General features: G+C 40.1%; 1 protein-coding gene across 1 annotated transcript; it reads left to right on the top strand.

Moving 5' to 3' along the window:
- The first annotated feature begins 570 nt into the window (after positions 1–570).
- Positions 571–1,359, top strand: LOC107789047 (zinc finger protein ZAT12-like). Its single transcript, XM_016610816.2, has one exon. The coding sequence runs from the start codon at positions 678–680 to the stop codon at positions 1,209–1,211; it is 534 nt and encodes a 177-aa protein (XP_016466302.1). The 5' UTR covers positions 571–677; the 3' UTR covers positions 1,212–1,359.
- The last annotated feature ends 10,815 nt before the right edge of the window (positions 1,360–12,174 follow it).

The raw sequence follows: 12,174 nt of genomic DNA, 5'->3' as shown, positions 1-12,174 counted from the left end.
TTATGCGAAAGAATTACTATTAATCTTGAGGTTATTTATAATCACATAAATATACATGACTTGTTTTCATCCGTAAAATTTTAATTTTTTTTTAAAACTTCGTATTTAATCGAAGATTATCACATAAAATGAGACTAGAGTAAAATAATGAATCGTGCATATAGTAAGTCACTGCGTTCATCACCATCAAGACATCTACCTAGAAATGTTGGAACTATTACTAATTAATTATGAGAGGAACTAAAAACAGTCCTTCCCGTTACTAGCCAAAGAAAAAACAATTGTTGTCCTTTTCGAGCTACGTCTGCAAGTGCCAACCTCATTGAAAGCTCTTGGAAATGTTCTAGAAACCCCCAAGAATCCAACGTACACTCTCCTATTCAGAACTGACACGTGTCAGCATATGCTGCTGCTGACTTCAAATCTATTTCCATCATTACCTTTTTCCGAGTAACTGTATTTCTTTGACTTATGGAGTAATAAACTGTCACGTGTTTTCAAAACAGGCAAACTTAGGTCAAACCTAAAACACCTCTCTTTCTCTCTATATATATATAGTATGTGGAAGCAACAACCCAAGTGTATCATAACCTCGTTCTCATATTTCTCTAAAAGTTTCAAATTTGGTATACAATAAGACATCTTAGTATCTTCATTGTTTTTTCTCCATCAATATTATGAATGCCATGAAAAGAAACAGAGAAGAGGATAGGCAAGTGGAAGCACAAGCCATGGCTAATTGCGCTTTAATGCTTTTGTCTCGCTTAAATGATATTGCTTCATCAAATAATCACAATGAGTTCGAATGCAAGACTTGCAATAAACGTTTTCCATCTTTCCAAGCTCTTGGCGGCCACCGTGCAAGTCATAAACGGCCAAGATTACTTATCGGAGCCGGAGATTTTCTTGTTCAATCCAAAAAGAATAAAATGCATGAGTGTTCTATTTGTGGTATGGAGTTCTCTTTGGGTCAAGCATTAGGCGGCCACATGAGGCGTCACCGTGATGAAATTAATAAAACGTCGACGGCAGCCGGAAAGACGATTATTCCGGTCGCCGGAAAGACGATGATTCCGGTATTGAAGAAGTCAAATAGCAGCAAAAGAATTTTCTGCGTCTTGGACTTGAACTTAACCCCTGATGTAGATGTTGAATTGAAGTTATGGCCGACGGCACCAGTTTTATCTCCTGTTTTGCGAATCTTTATTTAGGATTAGCAGAAGTTGATTTGCTAATCTTTTCGCGTTCTTCCCTCGTATATTTACAACAACAAGAGACCCCGATAGGGTCTGGGATAGTAGTTTGTACGCACACCTTACTCTTGTATATTTTCATAATTCAATTGATTCTTTCACACAACATGGTATCAAAGCATACATTTATTTATGATTGACTTTATTTATGTCTTTAAAATGTTCCCTCACGTGTTGGTTTTTTTTCATGAGATAAGCACGCAGGGGCGGAGGTAGTGTATGATTAACGGGTTCCGGACGAACCAAGTAGTTTTTACTTAAGACTTTATTTTGTATTAGAAAATTTACTAAATATATATAAATATTTAACTGCGAACCCAATGACTAAAAAAGTTATGAGTTCGGTGACAGGTTCGGAATCATAAACTTCAAATTCTAACTCCGCCTCTATATAAGCACCTGATATTGTTTGTCTATATAATGTGACACGGGTCTCAAACTCAAAATCTCTGTCATGTTCCAATATCATGTTAACGTGTGTGATATTTTTTTGGATGGTCAGGCACACTTCCATAGCTTCAAACTAGAAGAGATTTTTCTTTACAACAGTACGGATAACAACAATTAGCAATACTAGAAAAAAGATAAAAAAATCAGAAACAGAATGGGTAAACTGATTGAGAGGGTGGAAAGAGAGAACTCCAGCAGAAAATAGTGAGAACTTAAAAATCAGAAAGTGTGTTTTGCACTGGATTCCTAGCAAGTGCATCACATAAGCTTGTTCTTAATTTATTTTTTATTTTTCACATGATCTTTATTATACACAAGTCAATAACTTCACCTAATCAACTACTACAATACCACATTCGGGAAAAAAGAACTAATACTATGCCTCAGAAATCAGAATATTCTAACTCAACCGCTAACTGAAAATTAATTACTACTGTATTATATCTCTCAGGTAATTGCTTGGAAAGTTGATCACATGCAATCAACTTGCAGGCATTGAAACAACCTAATTGACCCAATAACTGACTGGTTGTATTACCACAACTAAACGGAATTACAACACCCAATTTGCAGTGGAACAAAATAGAGAAAATAGCAGAGAATAGAGTAGGGGATGAGAATAGAATTGCAGAACAATAGAGATGAGAAACAGATCACAAGCAACAGAACAGACTACTCTACTACATTCACTATTAGCTATTTATAACATCTGGTATCCTTCACACCCTGCGCACCTATGCTGCTGCTTCACGTTTTCATCGCCCAGTCCCTATAACGAAATCAGTTAGTCTTTTGGAAGGGACTCTCACGCACTTACTTCTTCTCACAACTTCAATCTCTTGCTGATTAGGCAGGTCCAAGGTGGCATCTGAGGTGTCCACCATGTCATTCTGATGAGTCACAACAATACTCCCGCCCTACAAGGGAACCTTGTCCTCAAGGTTCAGAGAAGAATCAGGGCCAGGGCCAGGGCCAGTCATATTTGTAAGATACAGAGGAGTGATTTGCTCAGCAGGTTCTCCAACACACTGTTTGAGCATTGAAATGTGGAAGACAGGATGAATACGAGCAGCTTCGGGTAACTCTAACTTGTAAGAAACCTCTCCAATGCGTTTAAGAATTTTAAATGGGCCAAAGTAGCGCCTACCCAGTTTTGGATGTTGTTGAAGGCGTACAGTATTCTGACGATAAGGTTTGAGTTTGACATAAACCCAATCACCCACCTGAAAAGTTAACTCCCTTCGACTCTTGTCAGCTAGAATCTTCATGCGATTCTGCGCACGGACGAGATTAGCCTTAAGAAGAGCCAAAACCTCATCTCTGTCCACCAAATAAGCTTCAACCACCTCACTAGGACTGCTGCCCAAGATATATCGTGCCACAGTAGGCGGATCTCGCCCATATAAAGCTCGAAATGGGGTCATCCCTCCCGAGGTATGATAGGAGGTGTTGTACCAGTACTCTGCCCACGGTAACATCGCAACCCATCTACTAGGAGAATCAGCCACAAAACAACGAAGATATTGCTCCACACATTTGTCCAAGGCCTCTGATTGGCCATCCGTCTGGGGATGGTACGCGGTGCTCATAGCTAAGGCAGTGCCTTGCAAACGATTAAGTTCCTGCCAAAAACTATGCAAGAAGCAAGGGTAGCGATCAGTCACAATCGACCTTCGTGGGACGTGGAGTCGAATGTTCCCCACTACAAAAGCCTCTGCAACTGATTGTGCAGTGAAGGAAGATGGCAAGGCGATGAAGTGTCCATACTTTGACAGTCGATCCACAACTGTCATGATAGTCGACTTACCCCTCGAACCAGGCAAGCATGTGATAAAATCCATTGCTATATCCTCAAATAATATAGAGGGAATGGGCAGAGGCTGAAGTAGTCCAGCGGGAAGATGGTGAGAATCTTCATTTGTTGGCAGATTTGGCAAGCAGCCACAAAATTCTGAACATCCTTCTTCATGCCCCTCCAATAAAAATTAGAAGCTATTCTATGATAGGTACGTGACACGCCTGCATGACCACCAACTACCGTGACGTGGAACTCATGGAGCAGTGTTTGCCTCAACTGAGAATCAGCGGGAATGACCAATCAACCCCGAAAAAATATGAGACCGTTTCGTAAGGTAAAGCCCGAGTCAGCAATGGTGTTGTCTTGTATGGTATGCTGCAGTGCTATTAACTCAGGGTGTGTCTTGTTTAGTGTCTTGAGCTCACACTCAAGATCATAACCCCGTACAGTTATAGTAAGGAAAACAACCTCAGAATTTCGAGAGAGAGCATCAACAGCTTGGTTTAACTTGCCTAGGCGGTATATGATCAGGAAATCAAATCCTACCAATTTACTCAGCCACTTCTGTTGTTCAGGGGTCTGGATTGTTTGGTTTGTCAAATTCTTGAGGGATTGTTGGTCTGTGTATATGGTTAATCTCCTCCCAAGCAAGTATTGGCACCACTTGCTAACTGCCTGGGTAATTGCAAACATCTCCCTATGATAGGTCGATGCCCCTTGCATCCTATTACTCAACTTTTGGCTAAAATATGCGACTGGATGGCCCCTTTGCGAGAGCACTACCCCAATGCCCTATCCAGAAGCATTTGTCTCTAGTTGAAATTCTTGAGAGAAGTCGGGTAAGGCTAGGACAGGTGTGGTACTGAGTTTGCCTTTGAGAGTGCCGAAAGCGGCTTGAGTAGTTGTTATACAAGCAAAAGAATCCTTTCGCAGTAGGTCTGTGAGGGGTCCAGCAATTGAGGCATAGTGGTAGATGAACCTTCTATAGTACCCTGCAAGTCCAAGGAAGCTACACACTTCTTTTACGGTCTTAGGCTCAGGCCATTGCTGAATTGCTGCAATCTTTGCAGGATCTACACTGAGTCCTTGGTTAGAAATCACATGACCTAGGTAGTCGACTGAGGTTTGGCCAAATTGACATTTGCTCCTTTTTGCTACCAAGTTGTGCTGTCGAAGTAGACCCAACACTCCCTGCAAGTGTGCCAAATGCTCGTCCCATGTGGGGCTATACACAAGAATATCGTAAAAAAAACTAAGACGAAACGACGCAGATATTGTTTAAACGCTTCATTCATCGTGGCTTGAAAAGTAGACGGGGCATTTGATAACCCAAATGGCATTACTAGGAACTCGTAATGCCCTTCGTGCGTCCGAAAGGCTGTCTTCGTGACATCCTCAGGCCTCACTCGAATCTGGTGGTAACCAGCCAGCAAATCAAGTTTGGAGAAATACACAGCTCCATGTAGTTCGTCAAATAACTCATCAATTGTCGGAATAGGAAATCTATCCCGGACAGTGACTGCATTAAGAGCCCTGTAGTCCACGCAAAACCTCCTCGTCCCATCCTTTTTGCGGACTAAAAGTATTGGGGAAGAGAATGGGCTTGTGCTGGTCCTAATCACTCCTTCCTGGAGCATTTCTGTAACTAACTGCTCCATCACCTTCTTCTGGAAGTAAGGATATAGATATGGTTTGACATTAACTGGTTCTGTGCCAGATATCAAATGTATTGCGTGATCTTGGGGTCGGGTTGGTGGCAACCCTTGTGGCTTCTGAAAAACATCTGTAAAGGACTCTAAAAGGGCTTGAAGAGCAGGGTTAACTTGTTCACTCTAAGCTGGTGTTGTGGGTACTATCTGCAAACAATAATAAGAGGAAATTGCATCTGTTGTTGTATATCGTCGAAGGCTATGCAATTGTATTGGTTGAGCCGTTGGCAGAGCCAATCCCTTCCAGATATTAGTAGTTCCCTGGTGGTTAAATTCAAAAGTACGCTCTGCATAATCAGTGATTACCCGTCCTAAAGTAGAAAGTCAAGAAGCTCCGAGAACTACATCTGCTCCATGTAAGTCCAATACATATAGATCAAGGACGAGTTTACACCCTTGTATTGTGAGCGGAACTTGTCGTACCACCCCTTCACACCTAAGACGTTGGCCGCTGCCCACCACTGCGGCAAAATTGGGAATCGACTCGATCGTGAGCTGCAAGAAATTCGCCACACGAGCCTGAACAAAATTATGGCCACTGCCTCCATCCACCAAGATCTGGACCGGTGACCCGTTAACATGGCCAAGGAACCGAAGTGTGGAAGACGAGTGCCCACCGGCTAATGCATGATAAGATATGCCGAGTGTTCCTGCACCTCGAGACACTGCATCTCTTCTGCCAATATATCATCGGAGACGAACAACTCTGGAAAGGTTGGCTCAACATCGGACCCGTCAGTGAAGAGCAACAAATGTGGTGGTGTCTTGCATTTGTGGCCGGCTGTATACTTTTCTTCACAATAGTAGCAAAGGTCGCGCTCCCGGCGGCTCTGAAGCTCGGCATGAGTGAGTCGTTTTAACGGTGGTCGATTAGTTTGGGCAGCTGAATTTGGATACAATAGAGAGGAATTAGGATTGGGTAACAGAGGGTACCCTTATTAGCCAGTGCGGGCCGGGTCGGTCCTTTTTCAGCTAGGATCCGTCGCTCGTGGATATGGGCTTGGTTCAGTGCCTCCTCAAAAGTTTTGGGCTCATGGCTCAACACCGAGTTTTTAATGTCTTCCCTAAGCCCAGAAATAAAGAGCCTCAACATGAGCTTGTCTGATATGTCATCGGTCTCATTAGCAATAGCCTTAAATCTACCTTGTAGCTCTGAGACAGTGGTGACTTGCCGGAGCTTTGCTAGTCGTCCCTCTGCTGACTCAAGTCCTTTTGGTTTGAAACGTATTCTCACCTTAGCAGCAAAGTGTGGCCAGTCAACCAATTGTTTGTTTCGAAATAACCACCGGTACTATTCTAGCGCCTCGCCGTCGAGGTAGAATGATGCAACAGTCAGTCGCTCATCTTCCTCAATTTTGTAAAAATCAAAATAGCGCTCCGCCTGGAATATCCATGCCTCTGGATTCTCACCACGAAACCGGCCAAACTCCACCGGTGCACGCTTGTGCCTGAGAGTTTCCGGTACCGGCACCTGGCGAACAATATCCAGCGTTGGGTCACGTCGATTAGTCCCCGTCTGCGCTTTGGTTGCAACCTTGTCCATCATTATGTCACGCATCTCAGTGAGTTGTTTGGTGAATGAGTCCTTTACCTCTTGAATCGAACCATGAATTGAATCGCCAATGAACGCCTTGAGTACTTGTTGGTCCTCCATTAGAGACCTCTGGATGAAAGCACCAATGAAACAACCTAATTGACTCAATAACTGACTGGTTGTATTACCACAACTAAACGGAATTACAACACCCAATTTGCAGTGGAACAAAATAGAGAAAATAGTAGAGAATAGAGTAGGGGATGAGAATAGAATTGCAAAACAATAGAGATGAGAAACAGATCACAAGCAACAGAACAGACTACTCTACTACATTCACTATTAGCTATTTATAACATTTGGTATCCTTCACACCCTGCGCACCTATGCTGCTACTTCACGTTTTCATCGCCCAGTCCCTATAACGAAATCAGTTAGTCTTTTGGAAGGGACTCTCACGCGCTTACTTCTTCTCACAACTTCAATCTCTTGCTGATTAGGCAGGTCTAAGGTAGCATCTGAGGTGTCCACCATGTCATTCTGATGAGTCACAACAGGCATCCAGAGTCTAAATAAAACGCTTTAAAAAAATCTGAAAATCACATGGAAATATTAATTTAAAGAGGTTTCTTATTTCATCGAGAAGATCTGAATGAGGTATTATTTCCTTAATTACCTCAATATAATAGGCATGTAGTTATACTCTCAATTCTTTATTTTATAACTTTTTGTTTAATAAAACCATTAAATAATGGATTTAATTAAATTTTATATATTGATAGTGTAACTAATTGTTATCTTTTAATCGATTTATAGTGGTGGAGTCCGGATTTTTATTTAGTTGTATCAAAAATTAAAAAAATGATCACACGAAGAAATCAAAAAAATTTAACATATAATATATATAAATAAAAATAATAATTCTACCTAACTATACAATATAAGTTTCCAGCAAATGAGTATCAATTGAGACCTTATAGCTAGGTAGCTCCGCCACTTTATAGCAGATTAATTAGGGACTTTAGGTGTATTTGGTATGAAGGAAATATTTTTCGGAAAATAATTTCTAATTTTTTCATGTTTGGTTGGCTTAAATATTTTGGAATATATTTTCTTCATCAACTCATTTTCCACCAATTAGAGAAAAATATTTTCCCTATCAAGAGAAGGGAAAATATTTTTCAAAACTTTTTTTCAATCTTCCCCACCCTATTCCCCATCCCTACCACCCCGCCCCCACACACTCTCACTCTCACCCCCACTATTGTAACGACCCGACCAGTCGTTTTAAAAGTTGTAACCCCATTCCCCTGTTTACTGCTCACACTATGCTTTATAACTGTTATGTGACTTGCCGGGGTAGTTGGTTTGGATACGGAGAAATTTTAGAATGAATTGTAACACTTAGTTCCAAAGTTTAAAACTTAAGTTGAAAAGGTTGCATGGATGTCGACCTATGTGTAAACGAACCCGGAATAGAATTTTGATGATTCCAACAGCTCCGTATGGTAATTTTGGACCTAGGAGCATGATCGGAATTTTATTTGGAAGTCCGTAGTTAAATTATGCTTGAAATGGCTAAAATAAGAATTTAAGTTTGGAAGTTTGACCGGGGAGTTGACTTTTTGATATCGGGGTCGGAATCCAGTTTCAAAAATTTTTATAGCTCCGTTATGTCATTTATGACTTGTGTGCAAAATTTGAGGTCAATTTGTAATGACCCGACCGGTCGTTCTGAGCCCTAGCACGTTGTTTAGCAGTTTGAGGCCACGAGTAGCTTCACTTAAGGTATTATGACTTGCACGTATGGTCGGAATTGAAATTTTGGAAGTTCAGAGTTAATCTGGAAAGAAAATTCTCATTTCAGAAGCTTTAAGTTGGAAGAATTGACTAAATTTGGATTTTTGAGTAAACGATATCAGAATCGAGATTTGAAGGTTCTAACAGGTTCGTATAATGATTTTGGACTTGGGTGTATGTCCGTATCGGGTTTTGGATAACCCGTGAGTGTTTCAGCACCTATTGTGGAAGTTAGCATTTTAGAAGAATTCCATAAATTTGGGTTGAAGTGCATTTCAAGGTTATCGATGTCCGTTTGGGATTTTGAGTATGGGTATAGCTTCGTATGGTGATTCTGGAATTGGAAGCGCGTCTAGAAGTGGATTCGGAGGTCCGTAGGTCATTTTGGAGTCATTTGGCTAAAGTTAGAAATTTGAAGGTTTTTGAGAAGTTTGATCGGAAGTGGACTTTTTGATATCAGGGTCGGATTCCGATTCCGGAAGTTGGAGTAGGTCCGTAATGTCGAATGTGACTTGTGTAAAAAATTTGAGGTCAATCAGACGTGATTTGATAGGTTCCGGAATCAAATGTAGAAGTTTGAAGTTCTAAAGTTCATTAAGCTTGCATTGGGGTGCGATTCATGATTTCGATGTTGTTTGATGTGATTTGAGGCCTCGAGCAAGTTTGTGTTATGTTATGGGATTGGTTGGTATGATTGGACGTGGTCACGGGGGCCTCGGGTGTATTTTGGGGTGGTTTCGGATCATTTCGGGCTGTTTTGCAATAGTTGATGCTGGTGTCTGGTGTTGTTCTTCGCGTTCGCGAGGATCCTCTCGCGTTCGCGAAGAAGGATTTGGCTTCTGGGATTTTGTTCTTCACGTTCGCGAAGAAGAAAATTTCTGTTCCGCAGGTCTGACTTTGGAGGCTCATATCTCACAATCTATAAGGAATTTAGAGATGATCCAAAAATAAAAATTGTAGCCCTTTGTGTCTAGTTTTCAGAAAGGTAAACCATTGAGAATTTTAATTTGTGTACAAAAAGGTATGGCTGGTATACTACAGGCTGTCCAGGAAGATGAAGAAATTTGTATTTCATAGGTCTGATTTTGATAACTTATATCTCAAAATCTATAAAAAACAATTGGGAGATGATCAACATATGAAAGTTATAGCCCTTGATGTCTACCTTCGAGAAAGTCAAACAATTTGTGATTTGGAGTTTTGTACAAAAAGTTATGACAATTATACTAGAGGCTGTCTAAGAAGAGTTTGAAAATGGTTTCTGAGAATTTTGTTCATCGCGAACGTGATGGGGGTCTCGCGAACGTGATGAAGGGTCGCCTGGCTCATTTCATCTCATTTCCTCCATGGGAGCCGACCTAGGAGCGATTTTGGAGCTCCATTTTTATCATTTATGTCAAGATAAATGATTCCTACATATTGCAGGTTAAATACTTGGTTTATATACGAATTTAGGCGTGAAAATTCATGGAAATTAGTAGAAATTTGGGGTTTTGAAGAAAAATCTATAAATTGGTATTTTTAGATTTTAACCACGAAAATTACTATGGGATTGGATGGAAATGGTATATTTAAGTTCTTGAGATTATGGGTAACGATTCCCTCCGAAAATTTCTGAAATTCGGGCACGTGGGCCAAGGGTGAATTTTAAGAATTTTACCATTTTGGATAGAGTAATTTATTTAATAGATAAATTTTGAATTATTTAACATGTATTAAAATATTTCATATAACTTTTGGATAGTTTCGGATTTTCGGCACCGAATTGGGATTTTTACACGACATCGTGACCGGAAATGGGCATTGAGACAAGGTAAGTCTCTTGTCTAATCTTGTGAGGGGGAAATTATCCCATACGTAATTAAATTAATAATTGTTGCTAATTGTGGGGGCTACGTACGCACGAGGTGACGAGAGTCCGTGCGTAGAAACTATTAATGCTAAAGTCCGGGCAGTTTAGGACTCAAAGCATGAATTACTTGTGTAAATTCTATCCGTTATTTAATTACATTATTTGATATATATCGTAAATTGTTAGTGATAGATAGTAAAAGATGAAAATCTCATATGCTTATTTCTGTTTAAATTAATTAATTGTTAAAAGAAAATTGTTCACCCTCTCGAATTTATCTTATAATAAATATACTCTCATTCCGGAGGTACATAAGAAAATGTCCTCCTTTCTTGTGGAGCGGACCGAACGCCTCGGTAGGATAAATGCATCTATGGATCGTGTCGCACGTCCCTCGGCAGTGTACACGACACTCTGGACCGGGCCGAACGACCTCGACAGAAATCGTGCTTAATAATAATAATTACACGATACTTTGATAGTTTATTTCAGCTTGTGAAGCTAATTGAAATTTGAAAATTATTGGAATTTAAAGAATTTAATTATCTCTTCTTGTTAAGGAATTATTGTTATTCCTGTAAATGAGGCTAATTGATAAACTGAAAAATTATTGGAATTGAAGGAATTTAATTACTTATGCTAGTTCAATAAAATGATTGTTAACTCTGTGAATCACGTTGATATAAATATTTCTATTTTCATGATTATTTAATATTATTGACCCATAGTGAGTGTCAAAGTCGGCCATCGCGTCTCTACCTCTTCGAGATTAGGCTTGATACTTACTGGGTACACGTTGTTTTCGTACTCATACTGCACTTGCTACACATTTTATTGTGCAGGTACATATTTGTCTAGCGGCCTTGTGGGCGCAGAGGTGTGGATAATAATTGTGGGGACATAGGTTAGCTGCATTCTGTATTACGATCCGCAGCCAACAGAGTCTCCTTCAGAAATATTATATTTTCCTGTCTAATTTGTATTTTGGACAGATGTTGTATTTTATTTTTAATTCCCTATTAAATGCTCATGCACTTGTGACACCCGATTTTGGGATGATTATAGGTTGCACTGTATTGGAAATTTTTAAAGATATTATTATGTATTTTGTAAACTTCATCTTGTGCTATTTAATTGAGGGGAACAACTATGACTTCAAAAATATTAAAATGAGAATTTATTTAGTATTTATTGTTGGCTTGTCTGACAGCGGTGTCCGGTACCATCACGACCTTTATGGATTTTGGGTCGTGACAACATGGTATCAGAGCACTAGGTTCACTTAGGTCTCACAAGTCATGAGCAAGTCTAGTAGAGTTTTGTGGATCGTTACGGAGACGTCTGTACTTATCTTCGAGAGGCTATAGGGCTGTTAGGAATATTTCCCTTTTTGATTCCTCATCGTGTGATTTGATTCCTTTGAGACTTATGCCTTCATTTCCTTCCTACTCAATCCTATGCGACGTGAAGTGGTTGTTATAAATTGGGGATCAAGGAAATTTTTAATGGTACTACAGATGTAGTACAGGATGCTTCTCCCTATGTAATTATTTGGGCTATTGTCGTCGCCTTGTGAAAGGCCGCTCTGTCATTTCAAATTAAGTATCAATACTACCTAAGGTTTTGAGATTTGGCATTGATTGTTATGACGATTCGTGCGTTGTTATCGCACAGTGTTTATGAAATGGTAAAATGCCCATCTATGTGTCAGGGCAGTAAACGACTTGAAAGAAGGTTTTCTCAGTACATGATTTAGAGGTTCCATGCTTTAATTACAG

This window comes from Nicotiana tabacum, chromosome 9 (assembly GCF_000715075.1).
Source record: "Nicotiana tabacum cultivar K326 chromosome 9, ASM71507v2, whole genome shotgun sequence".
Lineage (NCBI taxonomy): Eukaryota > Viridiplantae > Streptophyta > Magnoliopsida > Solanales > Solanaceae > Nicotiana > Nicotiana tabacum.
The sequence above is the reverse complement of the archived record's forward strand: the minus strand, read 5'-3'. Positions and strand labels throughout refer to the sequence as shown.